A 25,111-nucleotide genomic window follows, 5' to 3' on the forward strand; every position below is an offset into this window, starting at 1 on the left:
TTTTGTAGCCAGCTTTCAGAATGGGTGTAAGTAGAAACAATTCAAATTTAATGAAAATCGGTGATAAAACTGGGAATTCAGTCTGGCTTACTACCTAGTGCATTTAAGAATAAGTTAAAGGGATTGTTTTCACAAGACATGATATTCTAAATCAAGGTTGTCCAGTTTTAATGGGAAATATTGCTTTGTGAAATAATTTCCATGTGTGCATCATCAGACCCATTACCCTTCTGACTGCACTGAGCTACATGCTAGTGTATATGGGGAGGCATGTACTTTTTTTTTCTTGTCCTCAATACACAATTCATTTACCTATTTATTGTTAAATTTACATAAATATATGCATTGTTGATGCACAAAGACTTTATTTAAAATGGCTTCCAAAATCAAAGTCAGTGTGTCTCAGGTCACACTTGCCAATTTCTCTCACATTCAACACAATTGTAAAACTGACCGTTTGGTTACAGTCTAACTTATATTTCAGGCATTGACATGTATTCCCAGCCCAAGATAATCATGTTTCCAGGAATTATCATGTTTTGCCTCTGCAATGTATGCATGTTTGTATTTATATTTGTATTACATCCCATTTATTAAGTTGCTGGACATAATTGACATAGAAGTGCGGTCTAGTATATTGGATATTGAAGCGGGTAAGGACCATCTCATGCAGCTACCCATATCATACCTTTGCAGAATGAAGAATAAGAATTCTTCTGCAGTACTTTTTGATAATGCTGAGAAAACAGAAGGTTAGTAGTGTATTTAGGATATTTTCTATCCTGTGTGTTTCACTAATAAACATAAATAGCACAGACTTGATTTGAAATATCACAAATCGTGTTTATAAATCAGAATTTGTGGTTATCATAAAAACATTTTTTAAATGTATTTAAATACATGGAATAAAAATACATGGTTCTTTAAGATTCATTTACAACATTCTTTTATAGAATGAAAGGCTATACCAGACATACCCAGGGCAGCACCCTTGTACGGGGAAATTGCTCCACACTCATGCACCAGGGAAACAACTACATTTGCATGTTGATCTCAGAAGCATTGTCTCGGATCAAAAAATGGTTCTGATCAGTTTTTTAAAGCAGGCAGTAGAAAAAAGGCTGTTTGATGGAGAGGCAGACCACCTTTACCTTTATCATCAGCATTCCTGGTTGAGATTGATCTGTTTCTGATGGCAGGCGGAATGACTGGCTACTGAAAAGCTGAAACTCCAAATGAAAATCCAAATGATCAAGATCATTGGCTTAACAAGTGCTGTAGAGTGCTCTGACAGATGTCTGATTCGGCCATTTGTCTGTACACTCATCTGCCTTGACACTCCCATTAAGCTGGCGATAGACAAGGCACAGATAGACTTTGATTCAGAATGTGTAGCAGGTAAAATTGTTAAGCATGTAATAAATGTTATATTGATAGATGTACTGTATTTTAAGAATATTTGATGCTATCAAGTGATTTATTTGATATTGCCAAATCGGGCCCGCTAGACAGCACAGGTACAGTAGGAGGCAATGGTACTTTTCTTTGAGGGGAAGTTAAAACAGGAATGAGCTATGAATCACAGAACATTGTGTTATTAACAATAATACAATAATTGCAGAACATGAAGCATTATCAAAACAGGACTCGACATCATATGGATGTAGGTTTAGTCAAACAGCAAGTTAAATACAAATTGAAGTAAAACCTAATGTACAACTCCCATGGCAAAAGAAATAAATATCCACTCAGTACAGCATCTTATGAGGGAATACAATCCACAATTGAAGGTTTAGTAAAAGCATGAGTTCTAGTCAAAACTATAAGCCCATGTAATACCCAAATATTTCCATTAAGAAAACCTAATTCAGACTTAATACATGACCTGTGAGCTGAAACACCAGTAGTGCCTGTCCCCCCCACACTACTCTCAAACATACTGCCAGACTCTAAGTATTTCAATGTAATAGATTTATGCTCAGCCTCAGTAGACCATTACATGAGCAGTCAAAGCATTTATTTACATTTACTTATGGTGGTAAACAATATACTTATAATACATTACCACAAGGCTACTACTAGCCTACTACTACTAAGGCAGCAGAAGAAAAGTGACGTTAAAGTGGAAAGCACAATTCTCCAATATGTTGATGATTTATTACTCTTTTGTAAGACTAAAAAACAATGTGAGTAAAATTCAAGTACTGTGTTAACAGCATTAGCAGAAAAAGGGCATAAAGTAAATCAGGATAAGTTACAATTCGGGGCAACAGAGGTAGGCAACTTAGGTAGACATCTTAAGGGAAGTGAAAGGTCCATCATGCCATCTCATATCAAAGCAGTTAGAAGTGCACCAAACCAACAGGAGTAGCAGAAATGTTGACATTTTTTGGAATGGCTGGGTATAGGAGACAGTGGATATGTGACGATGCCTTAGAAACTGCTCCATTGAGGAGATTCATACACAGAACTTGAAAGGTCAATTGGTGTGGGAGGAAGAGGCAGATCAAGCCTTTGAAAATATTAAAATAGACCTAGACCTACTCCAAACCATTTCAGCTTTATGTAGCAGCCAGGAATGGCTATGCAAATGCAGTATGAAAACAAGTAAATAATGGTCAAAACCAACCCATTGCTTATTTCAGTACACAGCTTGACAAAATTGAACAAGGAATGCTACCCTGTTATCAGGGTTTTGCTGCAGCCACTTATGGTTATGAAAAAGCAACATCCATAACAATGGGACACAAGGTTGATATATTTACAAGTCATGTTTTACATACTTTAATAACATCCACTTCAATCATAATAACAAATGTTAAGACATACAGGGTATGCTGACAAAAGTCAGCACCTGAGTTAACAATATGTAGATGTTCATGGGTAAATCCAGCAGAGAGAATGGATAATCCAGATGAGGGTACAGCAAATCAAATCAAATCAAAAGTAAATATCAAATCAAATAAAAAATTGATTTATATAGAGCTTTTTACAACAGATGTTGTCACAAAGCTTGTCCAAGTCCAAGCTCCCAGTGAGCAAGCTAAGGGGGGGGAAGAAGGAAGAAACCTTGAGAGGAACCAAGACCCGAGGGGGGGGGCATCCTCCTCTAGCCGACAATGGTCACCACAATAATAACAATTTAAAGTGAAAAATAAATAAAATGAAAAAATAAGCCATTAATGTCTTGTCCAACTTCCTAGTCCTAGTCTTGTACCAAGGTGTGCATGTGTCTGAGACCCATCATGCAAGAGAATGTCCAAGGGCAACAGACAGTAGTTGGCTGGGATGGAGGTGTGATTTATCACATGATTGTGAAGTTGTAACTAGTACCCAGACAGGATTTATATAGTGAACCATTGCCATACAAAGATCAGGTTCTGTTTGTAGATGGGTCATGTTTCAGAGGGCCAGAGGGGAACCTAGGAGGGTATTCAGTAATCCAGTATAGACCTGATAGTGATAGTTATGAAACTACTTTTATGACAAGTGTTCCCCAACGTTACCAGTGAGTCAAAGTGTTATTTGACAAACACCACCTGCGACACCAACTACAAACAGTGAGGAATCTTGACAGTGGCTGTTAAACAGTCATTCAGACTCCAACGCAGATAACACAGTAAGGGTGTGAGCCATGCACATCTTGGTTGTCTTCGTTGAAGATCCAGTCAGAGTTAGATTAAAGGATTATCTAGAACTGTAAGTCAACCATGTGGAATCCAGTGGACATTGCTGGACTGAATGGGGTGAGGAGAATGAATTGTATATTGTTTTTATTTGTTCTTTTTTGTACTGTTACTACTATTTGGTTATCATACAGATGGAACTCAGTCAGTTGTGATCTTGCCATGTTGATCACACTGATGCAGAGGGCTTGAATGATACAAGTACTCTTAACTACACCGACCAGACCAATGTCACAAGGAATGTACGTCGTAGACGCAATGTTGTCTCTTCAATAAAAAAATATTCTCAGAACATTCAGAGAGCAGAAGATGTTCACTGCATCCAAAATTTCAGATAATGTGTGGCTGTCTTATGTTAGTTACATTGCCCGCACTATTACAAGAGACAACTGCATAGGGTGTGCTAAGAGGAGAATTCGACCAATATGGCCATTCATTTTCAACTCCACTACATATATCAAAGGAAAGCTTTGTCCCCTCTGGTGTTTCATGTATAGGGGCAGTGTCTGTTATTCTGTGGGTAATAGGAAGGAATGTCAGGACTTCCTAAGTAGATATAATAGCATCCTTTATCTCATTTCACCTCGTATTGTTTAAGGAAATGAAACTGATATAAGGGCAGTGTGGATTAACACCATATTCCCTGATTGTTTTCCCAAAGATTTTGGGAAATTGGGAAATTTCTCAGGGAAATGTGGAAGAATTTGGATTGTGGATCATTCCCAACATGTTGAGTTTGAACTCTACCCAATATTTTGACAGTTGTAATGGCAGTTTTGTATACCCAGACCTTGCCAATCATGCTTGACTCACCCAGAAATTTGATGGTATTGTAGTTCCAGAAGTTTATTGGGTATGTGAGCGAAATAGACTATATGTGGCCTTAGCAGCAAAATTTACATTTACAGCATTTAGCAGACGCTCTTATCCAGAGCGACTTACAAAAGTGCTTTGTCATTTACTCATAGAATACATCCTAGCCAGTACAGCAGGTTAGAGTCCAATATACTAATGATCTAGAATACTGTAGAAATACAGGGATCACTGCTGATACCTAGAAGTATAAAATAAATAAGGTCTATCTTAAACAATGATAAGTGTAATAAACAATACCCTACAATAAGTACTAATTTAGTCAGTCAATATAGGAGCAGGGTCAGTTGTCATTTAAATATTCCACAAATAAATGGGTCTTCAGTCTGCGTTTGAAGACTGCAAGGGACTCTGCTGTCTGGACAGCAAGTGGGAGTTCATTCCACCATCTTGGAGCTAGGACAGAAAATAGTCTCAATGCTTGTCTTCCATGAGACCTGAAGCATGATATTTCAAGCCGAGCCATACTTGAGGTCCGAAGTACTCGAGGTACGGATCGGTTCTTTGACCATTGACCTCATGTATGCAAGGGCTGGTCCATTTTTGGCTTTGTAAGCAAGCATCAAGGTTTTAAATTTGATGCATGCAGATACTGCAAGCCAGTGACAGGTGCACAGCAGCGGAGTAACGTGTGAACTTCGAAAGATTGAAGACCAGTCGTGCTGCTGCATTCTGGACAAGTTGTAGAGGTTTGATGGCTCTCAGAGGAAGACCAGCAAGTAGCAAGTTGCAGTAGTCTACCTTTGAGATCACAAGAGACTGCACATGCACCTGGGTAGCTTGCTGCAAGAGAAAGGGCCAAATCCTTTGTATGTTACAAAGGAGAAATCTGCAAGGCCAGGTTAGATTAGAAACATGAGTTGAGAACGACAACTGGTTGTCCAAAGTTATGCCCAGGCTACAGGCAGCTTCGGATGGTGATACCAGGGAGTTCTCAAAGGAAACTGTGGAGAAATAAATAATTGAGTGTCATTGAGTGTCATCGGCATAGCAGTGGTAGGAGAAACAGTGAGAAGATATTACATCACCAAGAAAATGAGTATACAAAGAGAAGAGAAGAGAAGAGAAGAGAAGAGAAGAGAAGAGAAGGGGGCCTAATATTGAGCCCTGTGGAACACCAGTGGAGAGTCTACATGGTTTGGATGTGGATCCTCTCCATGTGGACAGGCCTATGTGCTTGAATTATTCTAACAATCTCATTTTCTATGGTTCCTGTACCAGAATCTGCACTAGTAGAACGCCATCATCATGTCCATCATCATGTTAAAAAAATTGCTATGGTACCAGGTATTTGAGAGATTTGGTATTGAAGTTAAATTAGAGGGCTTTGGTCATTTTGACTGGGGGCTGGGTCTAGTTAGAATGCTTAACACAACCATCTATAGTGGCGTATTTTATGAATGGTTGGCAATTCAGCAAATGGGAAATGGGCTAAGTTTGAAAAGTTTTAAAATAAAACTTTACTATCCTCACTGTGTCACCTATATAGCATCAGCTCCTGCTACCTCCAAAGTGGCCAAAGTGGCTGAAATTTGGTGATGGTCCCAAAGTAGGCTGGACAGCCAATGAGGGGTAAGATCCTGGGCAGTGTACAGGGCAACCTAAGGCAGGTGAGTCGTGGGACTTGGCATCACCTCCCTCTTTATTCTGGTTAATAGTTAACATTGTATGTTTGCAGAGGGGGAAATGAGGAACAGCATAGGCTACATCAATAATTTCTATTAGTTCACCATAGCAATACAATATCACAAACTAGCTATCATAGCACCAAATAAGGACCTTCGAACTTGGCTCTTAGTTTACCCATAGGTCCAGCCCGGCCACCGATACGTTCTCTCCTGGCTCTGTGTTTCCCCACACTTCCTATCCACTTTTCTTTGGAAGGTAGCAATGGCAGAATGCAGAAGCTGGTATGTCTCCTACTGTCTGGAGTTCAATGTCTTGGTGGTTTGGAGGTACTCCAGGTTCTTATGGTCTGTTATCACCGTAAATGGATGTCACGCTCCCTCTAACCAGTGCCTTCACTCCTCAAATGCGAGTTTCTTCACTTTGAGTTCTTGATCCCAGACACCATAATTCCACTTGGATGGGCTTAGCTTTCGAGAGAAGTAAGCTCTGGGCCCTAACTTTCCCTCCTTCCCTTTTTGTTGGGACAGTACTGCTCCGAATGTGTACGCTACCTTCACATATAATCTACCTCAAACTCAGCTCTCTGTAGTGGAATTCACATTTCTCCAACTTGCAGTAGAGGTGGTTACATAAAAAGGTACAGAAAACTGCACATACGTCACACACGTTGGTCAAAGGAGGAGGAGTAGATCAGGATGTTGTCGATATAAGGGATATTTCACTAGCAGCTCATTCAACCCTCAGTAATCCATGCATGGCCCAGTCCCCCAACCTTCTTTTTGACAAAGAACACGCTGACTGAGGTGGGAGAGGTGCAGGGACAAATGTAACCCTGAGCCAATAACCTCCCTGATGTATTGTTCCACTGTTCAGTCCTCCTCCACTCGGGAGAGTGGATAGATCTTGCACCTAGGAGGAACAGCCCCCTCCCTCATGGTAATGGCACAGTCCTATTCATGATGGGGAGGGAGCTGCGTGAACTTAACGGGGCTGAACACCTCCGCAAGGTCTTACTATTCCCTCAGAATGGAGATGTCTTTGTCAGCGTCGGGACACTTTTATCAACATCGACTGGAGAGGCACGACCCCATTAGGGAAGTTTTGCCTTTTGCAGGAGCGTGCCCACTTGAGGATACAATTCTCAGTCCATGACAGGTAAAGGTTGTGCAAACGTAACCAGGGGAGACCTAATGTGAGGGGGTGAGAAAAAGAAGAAAGCAAATAAAAGGACATGTGCTCCCCATTTATTTCGAGGAGAACATTAGGAGTGCATTGCATGATAAACCCTGAACCCACAGGTCCTCTGTCAAGCACTTGCACAAATAAGGGAGAGGTCAGGGAAATGGCTTTTATCTCTAGCCTCCTTGCGATGTTCCGATCCATCAAATTCCCCATAGCCCCGGAGTCCACCAGTGCTGTGGCAAAAAAAGGGCGGCCCTTGTGCGACACTTATACGGGGATTTGGAAAAATGGAGAGAGCTGGGGAGTAACTCACCGGATCGCCCTCCTTCCTCTGCTCCCTTGGCTTATGTCTTACTATGGCCACACCCAGCTGCATAGGTTCCCCGGCTTGGCTGGTTCTACTGGCGAAGTAACCTCTCTGTTCAGCGACCCTCGCCGGAAGTGGCAACGTTGTTCCTGCAAGAGGCGGTCATGTGTAATAGCCAGGTGAACCACTTTGTTTGAAGTTGCCACCTCCTGTTTACAGGTTATCTCACCCTGCAACTCTCCCTGCAAGCCTCGGAGGAATGCATCTATGAGAGCTGGTTCCCGCTGCCAGTGTCTGGAACTCCATAGCATAATCTGCTGCTGACCCTGCCTAAGACACAGCAGGGCTTGTCCACAGATTTTACCCTGGCGGGGATGATGGAAAACCGCCTTAAGTTCCTGGATGACACTGGGGTAGTCATTCAGCAGCGGGGAGGAATTAGTCACCAGCATGGCTCCCCAGGCACGGGCTTCCACTGTGAGTCTAGAGATCATTTTGTGCATGTCAGTTGGAAACACTATGTTTTACACTGAAGCAGTGTTCTATGTGTTTAGGACGTTTGAAAACATTCTTTCAGCGCTTGTAGAAGCAAAAGAACAGAGGGAAATGATTATATTGAAGACATTGCAAACCAGATAAAATGGCTTATTTTCACTTGGAAATGCTGTTTGAACTTGAAATACATATTGAAACTGTTCTCTTATCATTTTGTACATGTCAGGTGTATTTTCACTGAAGCAGTGTTTTACGTGTGTAGAATGCTTGGAAGCACCGTTTCAGCCCTTGTACTGTAGGGGGGTATTTTCTTTTGCAGGCCTCATGTTGCAGTGTAGGAATAAGCTTTAACTGGTTTTCCCCTGTGCAGCATACTTTGCAAATTGTGTCATATTAAAACATTCATTTAAACTACAATTACATACAATTCAAACATGTTATAGACCATTTTCTGAAGTGTAAAATAATTTAAAACAATTTAAAACAGTCGAACGTTGTGGACATTTCTTAACAGAAATGATAAACCGCAGTACTGTAAAAAAAAAAAATACTACAGGATGTGCAATGGACTCTGCACTACTTCCACATTCTACTTAGTTCTGCTCTTGCGTTTCCGGTTTTTCCACGACACTCGCAATGGCTGTTTTTTTTGTTTTTTGTTTTTTGTTTTACCAGGGCAGCATCCCAATTTCTTACTATACACTAATACTTTAAGGTATATACTATATACTGATCTTAATAGTATGGGTTTGGCAAGTTAGTACACAAAATAATGTAGTACTTCATTTCATACTAACAGGAAATGATGAATCGTTGCTATGCCAACGTATTTGGAAGATACATGTTAAATTTTGATTTAAAAAATGGAAATTAACGATACTTTTCTCCATGCTGCTTGATGACGAGAGACGCTGATGTAGAAGAGTGCTGCTTTATTTACTAACCGTATGTGTGAATTCCAGTTTTCTTTATGGACATTTGTTTTTCTGTGAATTAAATGCAGCCTTCACAGGTTTACCAGGGTAAACGGTGACATTTCACATGGTATATACTGACGTTAATATCCTAACGGAATATGATCCCTCTGTAGGACTGAGTAGCAAAAAATTTATTTATATTGCGACAGAAAAACTCCATAGAGCATGACGAGGAAACCTTGAGAGTAACAAAGACTCAAAGGAGGGGCCCATCCTCCTCTAGCTGAGAACAACGAAACCGGAATTAAAGGCATTTATCAGGGGGAGCCTCTTTCCCGTCTCCCACCGGTCCAGCTTCTCTCCTCCCTTCGTGGAAGATTAACAGCCTGCGGGTGTCTTCTGAGGTCCCTGAGAATGTTTACCTGATTCTTAATTTTTAACTTCCTTTGACTGTATTCCTTCATCACACCTAAACACAACATTATTCTCGGCTCACACTAACAATTACCATGTTCAAGCTAACCCGAGCTCACGCCTCAGCAAGGAAGATAGATAATGCTGGCTAAGTTAGCTAGTTAGCTACATGACAATTAAGCACCATTACCTACAATAAGATTTTAGTCTTTATTAGTGAACGACGCAATATGCTTCTTCTTGAATTTATATATTACATTAACATTGGTATTAAACCCAAAATATTAAGATATTCTACCTCGTTTACAAATATGGCTAAGAAATTTAGCTATTAGCTGGCTGGCTAATTGGCTAACGCTACCTAGGTTACTTTAAGTTACTTTAAGTTAGGCCAAATACTACCGAAAGCTAGGCTGCAATCTAACTGAAAGTAACATGCGTTTCAAACAGATTTCTTATTAAAATAGCAATCATTTATGTTTATTATTTTACTGATTTAAAGAAAAATAAATCCAAGTTGTACTTATATTTATAGATTATTCACCTTAAAACAGTCGTAGCCGAACTTTTCCTGAAGATAGTAGCTACTCCTTTTTCGTTTTGCATTATATGGCACAATAGTGTTCATTCAAACCATACTCAAAAACGGACCAGTTCTAAGTATGCATCATGGATTTTTGATAATTTTAACTACACTACATACTATATACTCAAAAACTAGATAGTATTTGTACATAGTTTGCAATTGGGACGAGCCTAGATGTTTGCAAGAGCTTCCGAATTGAACATCAGTGACGTTCATTGGAAAGTAGTAAAGCCTGGAAAAATGCCAAGCTGGAGAAATGATTCAGGTTGTGTGCCTCATCATACATACACAACTATGAAGGTTAGGAAATACACTGTTTTATCTTATGTTGGCTCACGAAGTGTGTGCATGGAAAAGTAACTAAGTTAGTGGTAGCTGTGTTAGCTTGTACGGTTGATAAATGGATGTGTTATGTTGAAACTGGCTATTGCTCATGATATTTGTTCTAGGCATATTACATTGTTATTAAGTTTGATGTCTTTTTTTTAACTGTGGACTCTACAGGGGCATGGTGGGCCCTTTACCAGAGCCATGCATGTTTAGAGTGGCAGAGGCTTATGAAAATTTCAGGCTTGAAGACAAGCCACTGCTGACCACCATGGACATGGAACCCAACATGCCAGCTGTGGAGTGTGCATTTCAAGTTTCAAGTTTCAAGTTTGGTTTATTTGTCACGTACATAGTCATACATGGTATAACTTGCAGTGAAATGGTTTTGTGAGTGCTCTGTCCAAAATGAAGAAAGAAACAGGGGTGCATAAGGATATATATATATATATATAAGGATATATAATTTTTTTTTTTTTTAAAACAGTGTATGTACAATATATGTATAATATGTATATATACACAATGTACAATGTATATATGAATGTATGTGTATGTACACAATATACAATTCCAGTTTACAAATTTACAGTAACGTGGTGGTGGTCCCCACAGTTTATCAGTTGCCCTGATTCAGGGTCGAAATGGCCTGTGGGAAGAAGCTCCTCTTCAGTCTCTCTGTATTGGTCTTCAGGGAGCGAAAGCGCTTCTCTGACCTCAACAGAGAGAAGAGTCTATTGTTGGGATGGGTGGGGTCCTTCACAGTCCTCCTGGCTTTGGTCTGGCACCGCTTGTAATAGATGGTCTGCAGGTCAGGAAGTTCCGTATGAGTGATGCGCTCTGCTGAACGCACCTGAAACTGTGTGAGAGCCTCATGTAGTTCACACAGTGCAGTGTCCATGTTGGCCTGGGGCAGGATGTACATGGTGTTGACGATGACCAAAGTGAACTCCCAAGGTAGAAAGGACGAAACTTGAGGGCAAGCAGCTCCAGGTTGGGTGAGCAGGAGCGGGCAAGAGTAACAACATTGGCATTGTTGCATCAGCTGTTGTTTACCATCACACACACTCCACCACCTCTTGACTTTCCCAAATCTGCCATCCTGTCCATGTGGTGAACCAAGAAGAACTAGGCCGGCTGGATAGCGTGGCTCGGTACCGCTGGGTTCAGCCATGACTCAGTGAAGCAGAGGAGGTTGCAGTCCTGAATGTCCCTCTGGAACTTTATCCTGGCCCAGAGGTCATCGAGCTTGTTGTCCAGAGACTAGACATTGGCTAGCAGGATGCTAGGTAAGGGAGCTCGGTGTGCCTGAGCCCTCAGCCTGTTCCTGACGCCGGCTCGCTTTCCTCGAGGCCTTTTCCTCGCGTTGCGTCCTTTGTTGTCCCTCAGGATCTGCGTTGGCCATCTTGGGTCCAGGGTTAGAGATGGCTTGAGCATCTCTGCTGTATGAGATGCATGTCATGGTGTAGAAAGAAGGGTTGTGGAGATATCAGGGATAGCGGGAAGAGCAAAAAGAGCAAAGAAGATAGCGAAAAGAGCGAAAAAAGTGCCAGGTGTGGACGGAGCAGTCGTCACGGCAGCCGACCTCACCAGCGCCATCTTGTATACCATATATTTTATTTGGTATGGTGCAGGAAGGTAGTGTTCTCTCATAGCAGCCTTTTACCATCACAGCATATCACACTGCAACTTCATGCTCTACCAGTCCCACTTCTGCCTCTGGAAGACCACCAGCTTGATGCACCCACCTGTACGTTTGTGTGCACTGAACAGGAACCTTTTCACCTGAAAGCTTTAGAGGTGTTGCTTGATATGGCTCACAAATTGAGGCATCAACTCAGGAGCAGACTGGCATCACGAGTCTAGAGTGACTGCCTCACAATTTTGTAAGGTGTGCTATGTCAGAGGGCAGAGTTCTGAACAGAGCCTGATTGGGGTTCCAGCAGTGCAACAACTATGGCCCACAGCTGGTCCCAGAGTTCTGAGGGCATGGCTGAGGTGGTCAATGGCAGGTCTGGGAGGTCCAGAGGCGCAGCTAAGGCCCTCAGCGGCAGGTACCGAGGCAGGTCCAACAGGTCCAGAGGCTTAGCCACAGGAACAGAACGTGGTGTCTCTCACGCTGGGAACAGGAACTAGATCAGGATGGGCACTGTCTCTCACGCTGGGAACAGGACCAGGATCAGGCTGAGTGGTGTCTCTAATGCTAGGAACATTCTTGGTGGTGACATCCACTGTGACGGGAACAGGATCCGGACGGGCGGTGTCTCTCAAACCGGGAACAGGGATCAGGCTGGGTGGCTTACAGAATAGCCACAGGTACAGGTTGAGTGACCCTGGAAGAACACACAGACACAGAACCCTCTCGGCAGCTCTCAAGGCTCATGCAAGGGATAGGGAGCTCACAGTTGCGCTTCAGTGCACACCGAGCTATGGATTGTCTGTGCATTCACTCCACCCACTCACATCTTGCGCTGCAGGCCAATCCCCCCTGCAGCATTGGTCAAGATGGGTAGACTCTTGCTGCTTACCTGGGATATCGTCATCATCAAAATACACATGAGCCTGCTTTTTCTGGGAACGATGAGATACCCGTGTAGCCACAGCGCGAGGGGATTTGCTGTCTCTGGTTTGGTGGTGCTGAGATGTGATGAACTTAGACTCTGTAGAAACAGCCAGAGTTTCGTCCCACCAGAATAACCACCTCCCAGAGTCTAGCTCTCTCGCTGCATCCTCGTAAGGCTGTTCATTCTGTAACAGTGAGCATTAAGGAGGCAGACATGTGCAGAAAAGAGCAAGATTTATTAAGGGCAAATCCAGAGTTGTAGTTGTTGTGGTAGTCCAGGGTCATATTATCAACACGGAGAGAACAGGGATACATGATCAACAAAAATACACGAAAGCAAACAGGGGAAACAGGCTTTAGCAAAGGCTAAGAAACAAAAAGGCTAGGATAAACGCAAAGGCATGGAGTACAAACTTACATACATGCATTTATAAATAACCTAACAATGAACAGGGACACAGGGAACATGACAGGGTTTAAAAACATGAACTTAACAAGGTAGAAACGAGGGACAGGTGTAAGCAATCAAACGAGGGGCGGAGAAAATTGGCATGGAACTAAAACACGCAAGACAGGGAAAACATGGAACATGGAAGATGGGAGGGACTAATCATGACAAGTTTGTCCATATATATACACACACACCTGTGTGTTTGTGTATATATATGGACAAACTACTATGCACAATTATTTCTAGCTTCTGTTCACACACCTGTGTGTTTCTAGCTTCACACACACTCCTTTGTGTGTGAGTGTGTATACATTAGGCTTTGCGACCATTGTTGCAGGTTAATCACTTCACTGATTGTGAGCTCTAGACCTGAGGACCCACTCTCCTGCACAGGTTTATACATTCTCTAACCCAACACTCTTGATGCATTTTATTGACAAATTTGATTAATTACTCAAATCAGAAATGGTTGGGGTAGGCAACACTAGATACTGTAGAAGGCAGGGGGTTGAGAACCACTGCTTTATTTAAGCCATGCCTTAACCAGTGCCTTATTTTGATAGTTCGACAACAGGTATTTCACTGTAAACGTCTGGATAATGTTTACCGTATGGGAAAGGGAGATGACACCATTAAACAACTTGTTTTGTTCTATTCTCCTAATTACATGGATTGTGATTCAGTAACCTGGTATGCAGGCATCTGATTTTGCTTTGACAGAAACTGTGGGCAGTAGACTTTGCACGCAATCAGTAATGAAGAAGCCTTTGTCAATCATCACTGCCATTTCTTCAGTGAGCAACTTGTCCAACCCCGACTGTTTAAATAACTCTTTGTCACTGACTGACCCAGCATAAAGTGAGGAGACAAATGTCACCACACCATGTGGGGCTATGCCAACCAGGCCCTTCTTGATGCAGTGACATTTGTATGTGGAGTACATCTCACTTTGTAGTAGTGGTGATGATGGTGTCTGACACCTGAGCTCAGTGCAGTCCAAGATTATCTGAGTGTCAGAAAAGTCTTGCTTTTCACTTCCTCTGGTGACATCCAGACATGTATTTCCTGTTGATGATTTCTGAGCTGCTCTACTTCGCAGGACAAACCTTCATTTTCTGTGCAAGACATGTCTAGCGATGACGGCTCAGGGACAGCACAGTAATCATAATCCATTGTAAATTCAATTGATGGATCTTCCTGGGAGGTGTATTCAAGTTTCAAGTTTGGTTTATTTGTTACGTACATAGTCATACACAGTATAACTTGCAGTGAAATGGTTTTAGACTGCTCTGGTTTGAGAGTGCTATTCAGCCAGTATTTCTCTATTCTCCCACACATTGCATTAGAGCACAAACACAAATATTGCCAAGGTAAATGGTAGTGTTATGTATATGGGTGTATGTATGTGTGCCCTGGTTTGTTTGCTTCTGTGTTGCAGCTTCGTGCCAGGTCTTGTGGGTGATTTTCCCTTCCACACTTGGACCCAGTCCTAATGTAACTTCTCCGTGCTGGGATTACCAACCTCCCAGCTCACCAGATAAAAGGAGGAATAGACAGAGGGAGGCTGGTTGTGTCGGGAAAGAAACTTGTGTGGTGTTGGGCTGTGCAATTGTTTGCAATTCAACTAACTGAGAAATCTGTGTATGACCTTGTATTCTGTCCCTGGTTTTCAAGTTAATGTTCTCCCTCTAACAGTTGGGCTGCTTTGTGTGTGTCTGTGTGTGTATGCCTGAGTTTTACTGTTTGCTGTGAGGGAAAATGTATAATGTATAAATGAAGTCAATGAAAACACTAGACTTGTAATTGGGTATTATAGAGAAATTTCTGTGTACTATGCCACAATAGGATATGAAGGACAATGCTAAAGAATAATGGCTGTGCTTGTTTTGCAGTCCTTAAGGCAGAATATGCAATTTCACACTACCAGAGAGTCCTAACAGTCCTAAAAGTAGGAAGACAAAAACTGAGGCTTACAGATATATAGGTCTGAACAGGAAAACAAATGTTGACACAGCACCAATTCATCATCCATTACACATGCTGGATCCAGTAACCTACAGCAATCTTTCAACATTCACTGAGGTTGTTGAAAAGGAGGTACACTGTGATTTTGCTGACATGTAGAATTGTCATCCAAAACCATTCAATTGAAATGTGATCTGCTGAAACAGGAGGGCCAGTTACTGGATATTTTCAACCGATAGAATCAATGGACTGTGGTCATTTTTTTAACAAACCAAAATTTAGTTACCAGGTACTAAAGTAATTTACATATATTAATATACAATGCCTTGCGAATTTAGTGCACACAGGTGATTAGTGTTTAACTAATCATGTAACATTTGCAAAGCAATGTAAATGTTGTTCATTGCATATTTGTAAAAGAAGGTGAACTGCATTTCTTATGATCAATAATGTAATTGTTGAAAAAAAAACTGATGGCAGTGTACATTATTTGATTTAGTATTTAAAAAAGATTTTCCCTTTTTTTCTCTCTCCAAAACTTTGATAGCAGTATACCTCATACATTTAGTATTTTGGAAGTAACATAAACTTTGTAAACTAAACATATTTCCCTCTTTGTTTAATTAAAAGCCAAAATTGTTCTTGATCCCTGTTTGTTGTAATGTTTAGAATTGGCCTACGTGTTCTACCCAAGGTGTTGTACATCGAAATGGAAAAACCAGGAAATGATTTATTTAGAACAGTAATGGTTTAAAGGTAATTTATTTATATTTGATATGTTTATTGTTGGCTATCACAAGACCTTCTTGACCCTTGTTCTCATCTGAGCAAAAGGAGAGCCTCCTTGAGTCAATGAGTACATTTATTTACTTTTTAACCCTTACAACTCATTGAATTTGAAATTTTCCAACACTCAGGCAACCAACCCATTTATAAGAACCGCAATAATAACTTCTGAGGGAGGAAAGAAGCTGAGTACAGAATTTGGCATAAGTAAGCCAACACTGTCGGAAAAGATGGACATTTTGGTTAACCCTTTGGTTAACCCTTTGGTTAACCTTTACAACTCATTGAATTTGAAATTTTCCAACACTCAGGCAACCAACCCATTTATAAGAACCGCAAAAATAACTTCTGACGGAGGAAAGAAGCTGAGTACAGAATTTGGCAGAAGTAAGCCAACACTGTCGGAAAAGATGGAAAGGGCAAACAGAAAAATAGAGGCACGAGGCCACTGGGGAAGTAAAACTGAGTTCCTTTTAGCTGTGGCAGGAAATGTTGTTGGCCTGGGCAACGTATGGAGGTTCCCGTACCTCTGTTACTCAAATGGAGGGGGTAAGAGCACTGAAACAGATGAACTTAGATATCTACTTCTTAAGAAATTGAGCTGTGTTACGTTACTTACCAAATATTTGATGGACAATTATGAGCTGTCACATTAATCCAGACAGTTGAAGAGTCATACAATAGTATGCAATAGAAAGCTTCCTTAAATAGATCATCATTTAATAATCAGTAATGTGGACCTACAGAAGATTTGTGTCAGTATAAAGTTTGATGTTTGGAGAGCATGATATTAGTGGTGTGTTCCAGGAACATTCTTGATACCATATCTGGTGTTTGTGGTGACATGTGGGGTACCCCTGTTCTTGATGGAGACAGCAATGGGACAGTATACTCAAGAGGGTGGCATAACATGCTGGCAACGTCTTTGCCCACTAGCTGAAGGTGAGCACCATGATCGCAAAACCAGCAACAGGACACACAGATAAACTTTGGTTATCCATTCTAGACAGCAATTTCAGTGTTTGTGTAGGTTAGTTACTATGGAAAAATATGCTATGAATCCCACCTGCGCAATAGCAAGTTTACTAGACATAAATAAATTTTAATTGACAGAACACTGGGCAAATCTGCAGGACAAAAATGACATGACTTCCCTAGAGGATCCAGTTGACATTTTGGCTCATATTGTTGATATTACAAGAGGTGTTCAAATTTAAAAGAGTAATTAAACACATTTAGATATCTTGATTAATATATTCATAAATATGCCATCTTAGGGAAGTCCATCAAACATTTTTGAACATTTTTCATCATTGTGGTTCAAATGGTAGGCTGGATTTACTTTCCTCTTTTTAACACTGGAATATTTCTTTTTATCAAAGCGCAATCAATGGGTTTATATGGGGTTTATCTTCAGTGCAGTTGTATATTGGTCCATTCTAATAGGAATCCATATCTTATCTATCACTTAAATGTCTCTTGCACATTTTAGTTTTGATAACGGGGCATAAATGAGTGAGATAGAAGCTGAGTACAGAATGTGGCAGAAGATGGTCAACATTCTGAATGTGAAAAGTTCAAAGCGGAGCAGTAAAGATCTTGACAAAATTTTAATTATTTTAACTAGGCTTTTAGAAAAGCCTTTATGGCTTTAGCAATGGGCAGCTTAACACTATGAACTTTATATTTTTCTTTCCACCTGCAGACATACATAGATACTACTTACCTGAGTTAATTAGAGAGATTATCTAGTCAGATATCTTTCCATAACAGTAATGGAAAACAATGACAAACTACTGTCTTCCTATTGTAGACTTGACTTCACAGTATTCTTGTTCTCCACTATCACTATAACAGGCTATATAATATCCCTCCATGTGATGTTTTGCAAAGCCTGAAAAATAAAAAGCACAAAATACATTATTCTCTCTGTTGGTATGACAGAGGATTAAAGTAATTTTTAAACAGCTTAATTTACGTGAAGCGTCCATGTGTGTGTAAAATTGTACATTTTCATGAAATTCCAAATGAAAACAATAGATTTTCCATAAGGTGCTTTCAAAATCAAGTTTTGTAGGAATAAAGAAAGAGATGAAGAACCTTGGAATTTTTTGAGCATCTAACATGTAATCTGCTTGGTTTAATGTAAAAACAGCCAGGAAGGAGAAATGCACTAAAGCTATACAGAAATGGAAGGACTAGAATTGAGGATTAGATCAGTCAGTCTGAACAACAATGGTTTGATTGGTGCTAACTCTTTGGAAAAATGGTCACACCGTACACTCACACAGCTTTAGAGTACTCAGTCCTTTTTTATCCAGGTAATGTTCACATGTGCTTTTAGTGAAATCTGTTTCACATAGATCCTGCCATGTTTCTGTATCTTTGTGCATAGGTATATGTAGCATCCAGTACCTGTGCATCATAAAAGGCACATGGGTTACCATTGCATGAAACTAAAGAAGATATGATCTTTTTACATTCAGCAGTGTAAGGAGGGAGCTGTTATCTCCTCTTGCCTTAGAGAGTAACATCTTCATGGTTGCTACACAGCTCATTTAATGCCTCAAATTATGAACATAACTATAAAGCTGCTACACAAGTTAGTAGTTTATGTTCTACATAAGGACAAAGAACGTAGCAACATCATGCATACATACTGTAACTTCTGGAAAGTGCTATTAAATTATGCTTCACTGCTATGAACATGAGAAAGATTGATTTGTTCCTCTAGTCGTTAACACTGGACACAACAATTTTGTGTAGTACCAGCTAGGAACACACCACCATATATGGTATTGGCAAATTATCAAATAAAAAAGTTATTATTGTTATTATTATTATTATAACTTTGTCAAACTTTCTGTTCTTCTCATTCATCATCATTCTTCTTCTTCTTCTTCTTCTTCTTCTTCTTCTTCTTCTTCTTCTTCTTATTATTATTATTATTATTATTATTATTATTATTCAGTGGCATTACCAATGTCAACTAGCTGCTTTTTTATCAACATCATTATCATCATCATCTTATTATTATTTTTATTATTACATTTTGTCAGTCTCATGCATAGATCTGAGGATAATCTAAATGACTAAATACATTTTATTACAAAGAATCAATCTGTACAACAGAGGAGGACATTGACTAGCTGAGGTAGTCTGTAATAATACCCTATGGGTAAATACCTTCTAAAGGCTTCTATCTTTGTGTTATATAATTGGCTTGTTATCTAATTTTCCTAACTCACGTTTTGTTTTTGTTTTTGTTTTTTTGTTTTTTTTGGGGGGGAAGGTTTTTTTTGTTGTTTTTTTTATTGTTTTGTCTTAATTTTCTTTGCCCACTCTAAGTGTCCCCCTATCCCTTCAGATAATTATTTTGCCCTTGGAGGACTGTAATAATCTAGTTTACAGGAGTTAGTTAGCTGATGCATAAATAATTTAGCTAGGATAGCCAGGACTGGTGTATTGGGTGAGACCGACCTCAAAAGTATTTCTACTGTCCTCTTGTGAGCATTTACACATGTAGCTCTTATATAAGTGTTTAGTGTATAAGAGTTTGTGAGTGAGTTGGTATTGTCTGATCCATGAGCTTAACCATATCTCCTCCTGACAGTGAATGGGTGCTTCATCTTCTACTTCTTCCAATATGTTTGGGCAGCTTTTAACTCACCAAACTTTTTAGAAACCTCAGTCCCATGTGTTTGTGCTTTTTAGAATGATACTCCACCCACATCCATCTTTTTTGGTGTTCCCTCCATCCAAAGACTTTTTCCCATAGGCAACTTGGCATACTTAGTAAGCAGGGTTGGGTAGCCAGGACAGATTATGGTCTTGCGAGGCCCCTAAGCACAGACATCTTCAGGGCCCCCCTCCTCCTCTTGAAGCCATTCTTGCCTCTGCCTCCAACAGTCAATACCGTCTCCCAGCCCTTGCCCCGAGAACCCATTTAAACACATAGAAATAATTAAAAAAAAAAATGAAGTAACACTGAATGAATCTACATCATAACTGTTTAGCATTTACTGCAAAAAATGTGTAAGCACAAGCCAAAAATAGCTCCACAAATAATAAATACTAATACTATGATCAGACACTGTTCAATTTCAACAACACTGGAATTTCAACAATAGTATTCCATTAGCCTAAAATGACAACAGCACTGCAAACAATATAAAAAACAGCTAAAAAAATATCACTGCTACTGCTCAGCAGCAGGCACAACAATAGCACCACAGACCAGGAGCATATAATGGGGAGCAGACTATCCAGTTGTGTTATTGTTAAATGTACAACTTAGTGCATATCTTCACCACTATTCCAATGTTTATGATCCATTGTAATTTTGAACATCAAAAGAAAATCAATACTGGCCTAAATATCCATGAATGATAAATATCCTGAAAGACCAGCAAGCACTAGTAATTTTTGTTGTTTTGGTGACATTTTGATTGCATTTGCTATTTTAATCTAAAAAACAGCAGCATACAGCAAGCCTATGATTTCCTGCATTTTTTTCTTTCTTTCTGCTGTGTGTGTGTGAGCTCATAGTGTATGGTCTGACTGGCCTGAGGCCATATACAGTCCTCTTTATTAAATTAATTGATTTGGTTTATACATTCCAGGGATCTAATTCTAACACCTAAAGTGGTGTGTCCATAGTCTTTCATCTGCCTTGATCCTTGTTTGCCCCCACCCCCCCAAAGAGCCACTAAGCTATCAGTGTCCAAGGACCCTGTCAATAATCAATTAGTGTCCAGGGGCCTGGTCAGAAATCTGTCTGTGTTGGGTAGTAATGTAATACATGCAATTGCATTATGTAAATAGAATGCAAAAAAGGTAACTGTTTTCCAGTAACAGAAAAAATTATTAGGTTACTGGTCAGTTTTAAAATATGGTGATTACGTGCTTTTTTTGTTGCCAATTTTTTAATGCTGCCACAACATCAGCGTCTAATGTTGGCTGCATTTATAGTACCATGCATTGTATTCCCTGTTTGCACTGATTTAATTCCCTTGCCATTTCTGACTGGAAAAAGTCATCTGTGAGATCTTTCCAGTGAGATTCATGCTTTTTTATGTTTTCATCAAGGTACACAATGCAGTTTGAGTACTGATGGCATTGTTGATCGTGAACACAGGATTTGCTCCATGTGACATATGATTTGTTTTTCAAGCATATAGTATATGTTCCAAATTACTTTATACATTTTAAGTAAAAATTATGTTGATTTAAATTAATTTGCTTTTGCATTTAACTGACTACATCTACTTTTAAGACATGTTAAAACACCAGTCATTAACACCATGTTTTACTAATGTCCCACTGTTATGCTATCAGATGACATCCACATTTTAGTTATAGAGCGATTGGAGTGAAACACAACTACAATCCATTTTTTCAAGATGCGACACTTTTCAAACAAGCACACAATTACTTCTGGGAGTAGGTTAAACATTTTAAAATAGATGACTCCTATCCAGACCAAATAATGCAGAATAGTGTTTTAATCAGTATATTTATGCAAAGCACCACAGGTGCGATAATGCAAAATCCTTGCATATCAGGATATCAAATTTGATTCTGTAGCTCTGTAAAGTTTAGTTCCTGCCCTAATGTAACCCCTGTTCTATATTTGTATGAGGTGTTTACACTGGTGGTGCCTACAAATTTGACAAAAGTATAAAGATGTGTAGCAGTGATGGACTACTGAGTATGTAACACGTTTATATGGACAGTTTTATCTGCTGAATTGTTTATGAGCCTGAACAGAGAAAATATAGGAGAGTGTCTTTGTTTTTACACACTTGACTGATGCTGACTGTAATACTGCTTCCTGTTTTGCAGCAACACCACTGTATAAGCATACTAGTGCTTATTGCTTTCTAACTGTTTATCACTTTTTTCCTTGGACTTAATTACTTCGCAAATTTCAACTACACATCAAAGACTAATTTATCATCAAAATCTACATCCAAAGAACTACCTATGATGTAAGTAACGTTAACATTTTTCTTTTTCTATCATGGCCCCTTCTATTCTTTTTCATTGTGCAGAGTGCAATGTATTAACTATTGTTTGTCTGAAGTGTACACTAATTGCTTGTCTGACATAGAAGATTCTAGTACTAGAGGTGTTCAGACCTTAGAAAGTGTTGGACCTATTGAGGAATTAGAAGTACAAGCTCTGGATACCTTAGGTGAAGTTAACAACTCTCAATTCTGGCACTATAGCCCTCTCAGCAAGGCGAATGGGTGACGTTATGGTGAAATAGCTGAGCTTCAGCTCACCGAGGGGACCACCACACCTCTCCTATTCACATGTCCAACAGGTTTGCTCCACTCAGTGAGGCACCTGCTGAGAAGCCTGTTGAAAGAGCTCTGGTTATACGGAACTCTTTTTGGCAACATGAGAAATAAGATAGGTCTTTAGGGGCACCAGCAGAAGTAGTTAGCCGTATACTGGGGGTCAGGGTGCCGGACATTGCAGGTAATCTTAATGTAGTTATTACTTAGAGGAAAGTAATAGCAATCCGGTACACTCCACAAGACGTTGCGCCTGTAAACACAAAAGGTGCAAACACAAACACACACTAGCGCCAACACAAACACAAGGCGCTGTGACGTGGCACCCGCCGTCCCCGCAGGCACCTTGACGTGTCCGTGGCCTCAACGGACACGTGGGGGTGCATTTCCACCCCGGTTCCAGAAATGCCACCTCCCTAAATGGTCCTCCACTTTTCCCGTCCCAGAGGCGGTTTGCCTCCGAGGCTTTGGGCAGACCCTTCCAGTTTCACTGGCGAGTCCGCTGAGGGGAAGGGACTTAGGAGATCCCGCTGACTCCACCCAACCGCCCTCTTTCTGGTCGTCGTGGTGCCCCTTGGTCCTCCTCGGACCAGGCTCAATGGCCTCCGGCCCCCCCACAAGAAATTCCAGGGGTGTTCCCCTCTGCCTCTGGAGAAGACGCGGACAACGGTCGCGGTCCTCTCCCCAATATCCTGGGATCCAGGCAGCAGTGCGAGGGGTGTCTACATACCTCCCGCTAGGAAGTCCGTTTTTCGTCGAAGGAAAGTGCATCCTGTAGCTGTTGGTTATTCTGTAACACGTGGTGGCCCAAGTGCCACAGGGCGAGGGGCAGGACGCACAGACTCCAGCAACTGGGACGTACATTTATTTACAGATACACACGGAACAGTAACGGCACTCACAAGCATTACAAACGTCAATATGAACATGAAACGGTTGACAGTAAACAAACACGAACATAGTTAACAATATCGAAAACATTACCACGAAACATCAACACATTACATCAACACGCTATGTCAACAATAACCAACACTTTGCACTCTTTGCCACGGGTTTCTATACATTTAGACAGACAAGGTGCAGGTGTGTGCAGGTGTAATTACAAATAGAACAGCCCTCCCACTACATGGCCAGCCCAACCACGTGACTCGGGGGAAGCGAGCGTTCCGTGACAAGAGGTAGTAATGTCTAAGATACTTATTCATGTAGGAGCTAACAATATACACGTTCGCCAGTCAGACATTACTAAAAATAATTTTGCAGAGGTGTGTCAATTAGCTGTACTATGCTCTTGTCCCATCCCGATGTGGCACAGCAATATAAAGTACAGCCATTTATCGCTGAACTGCTGGATGTCCAAGTGGTGCTCACAAAACAATGTGGGGTTTATAGATAATTGGACCACATTCGAGGGCAAGCCTGGCCTTTTATGGTGGGATGGGATCCATCCTACCAGGGAAGGTAGTGCTCTCCTTTCTTGTAACATAAGTCACGGTTTTATGACAGACCTAGTTAATCTATGACAATCCAGAGAAGAGCCCAGGCAGCAAACAAAGAGGCTAAACGCACATCTACTGGTCACTACTTGACATCACCCGAGGTTTATCATATTGACACTGTCTGTTTCCCAAGCTAAGCAGAAATACAGAAAACAAAAAAAAGTCTTAATAACCTAATTGGTATTAAAGTAACTGATTCACAGAACACTATCTGCACCTTTCATCTACAGCTGATGACGATTGCCCAAATGCTGCAGGGCGTGCAACAGGACGCACAGACTCCCTTGATTTTGTGAAACATTTAATGAAACAAAACGCAATAGACAATGGTGGCACTCACACATAGCATTAACAGTGGACATAAACACACTTAACACTAACGATAAAGATTGTGACATAAACACAGGCTAGAAAAACACGGATACTAACATATGCTCTGACTCTAACAAACAATGACCAACTGTTTGATGCACTGACAGGGGTTTAAATACTCTAACAAACACTAATGATTAACCCCGTACAGCTGCGTGCCCTCATGGGGGTGTGGCCACAAACAAGAGTGAACCCCCCTGCACGCGGCAGGCTGTACCACGTGACTTGGGGGGGGGGGGGGGGTGGAGCATCCCGTGACACTAACATCTAAAGTGCTTATGATAAATGAAATCCTAATATATTATAGATTTAATATACTTTGTTTAACAGAAACCCAGATCAAATCAAATTAGTATTTAAACGCCTGTCCTTCTGGCTACAGCTATGTACACCGCCCTCATCTAACTGGCCATAGAGGCAGCATTGCAGTCATTTATACTGACACATTAGGCATAAACCAGAAAGCTGGTTATGATTTTGAGTCCTTTGAAATTATTTTTACTAGCACAAATGATGTAGCCAGCAATAAGAAGTCCATCCAGCTACTTCCACTAATTGGCATCCACTAATTGGCAAAAATCACTAATTGGCACTTCCACTAATTGGCAAAAATCAATTGGACTTGAGCCAGATGTGCAGATGAGCGAGTTTTATTGGTTCTGTCCCTTATGCATCGAGGGAGAGAAGCCTCAAACTTCTCTCTCATATGAGTTCATATACCCCCACCATTCCCCGTTGTTCTCTCATGAGCTAA

The 25,111-nt window shown here is 40.6% G+C and overlaps 1 protein-coding gene across 3 annotated transcripts in view; it reads left to right on the plus strand.

The window, feature by feature from the left end:
* Window positions 1-25,111, plus strand: part of LOC113577303 (sodium- and chloride-dependent GABA transporter 2-like) — a 63,432-nt gene continuing 38,321 nt past the window's right edge. For 2 of the 3 annotated variants that reach the window (XM_027009878.2, XM_027009879.2), the window contains exons 1-2: window positions 16,560-16,730; window positions 16,989-17,123. In XM_027009878.2, the coding sequence (XP_026865679.2) occupies window positions 16,592-16,730; window positions 16,989-17,123 (274 nt within the window). In that variant the 5' untranslated portion in view covers window positions 16,560-16,591. Of the gene's footprint in view, window positions 27-16,559; window positions 16,731-16,988; window positions 17,124-25,111 lie in introns of those variants that run through there. The other variant, XM_027009880.2, reaches the window with a different exon arrangement.

Source organism: Electrophorus electricus, chromosome 4 (genome assembly GCF_013358815.1).
Source record: "Electrophorus electricus isolate fEleEle1 chromosome 4, fEleEle1.pri, whole genome shotgun sequence".
Classification (NCBI taxonomy): Eukaryota; Metazoa; Chordata; class Actinopteri; order Gymnotiformes; family Gymnotidae; genus Electrophorus; species Electrophorus electricus.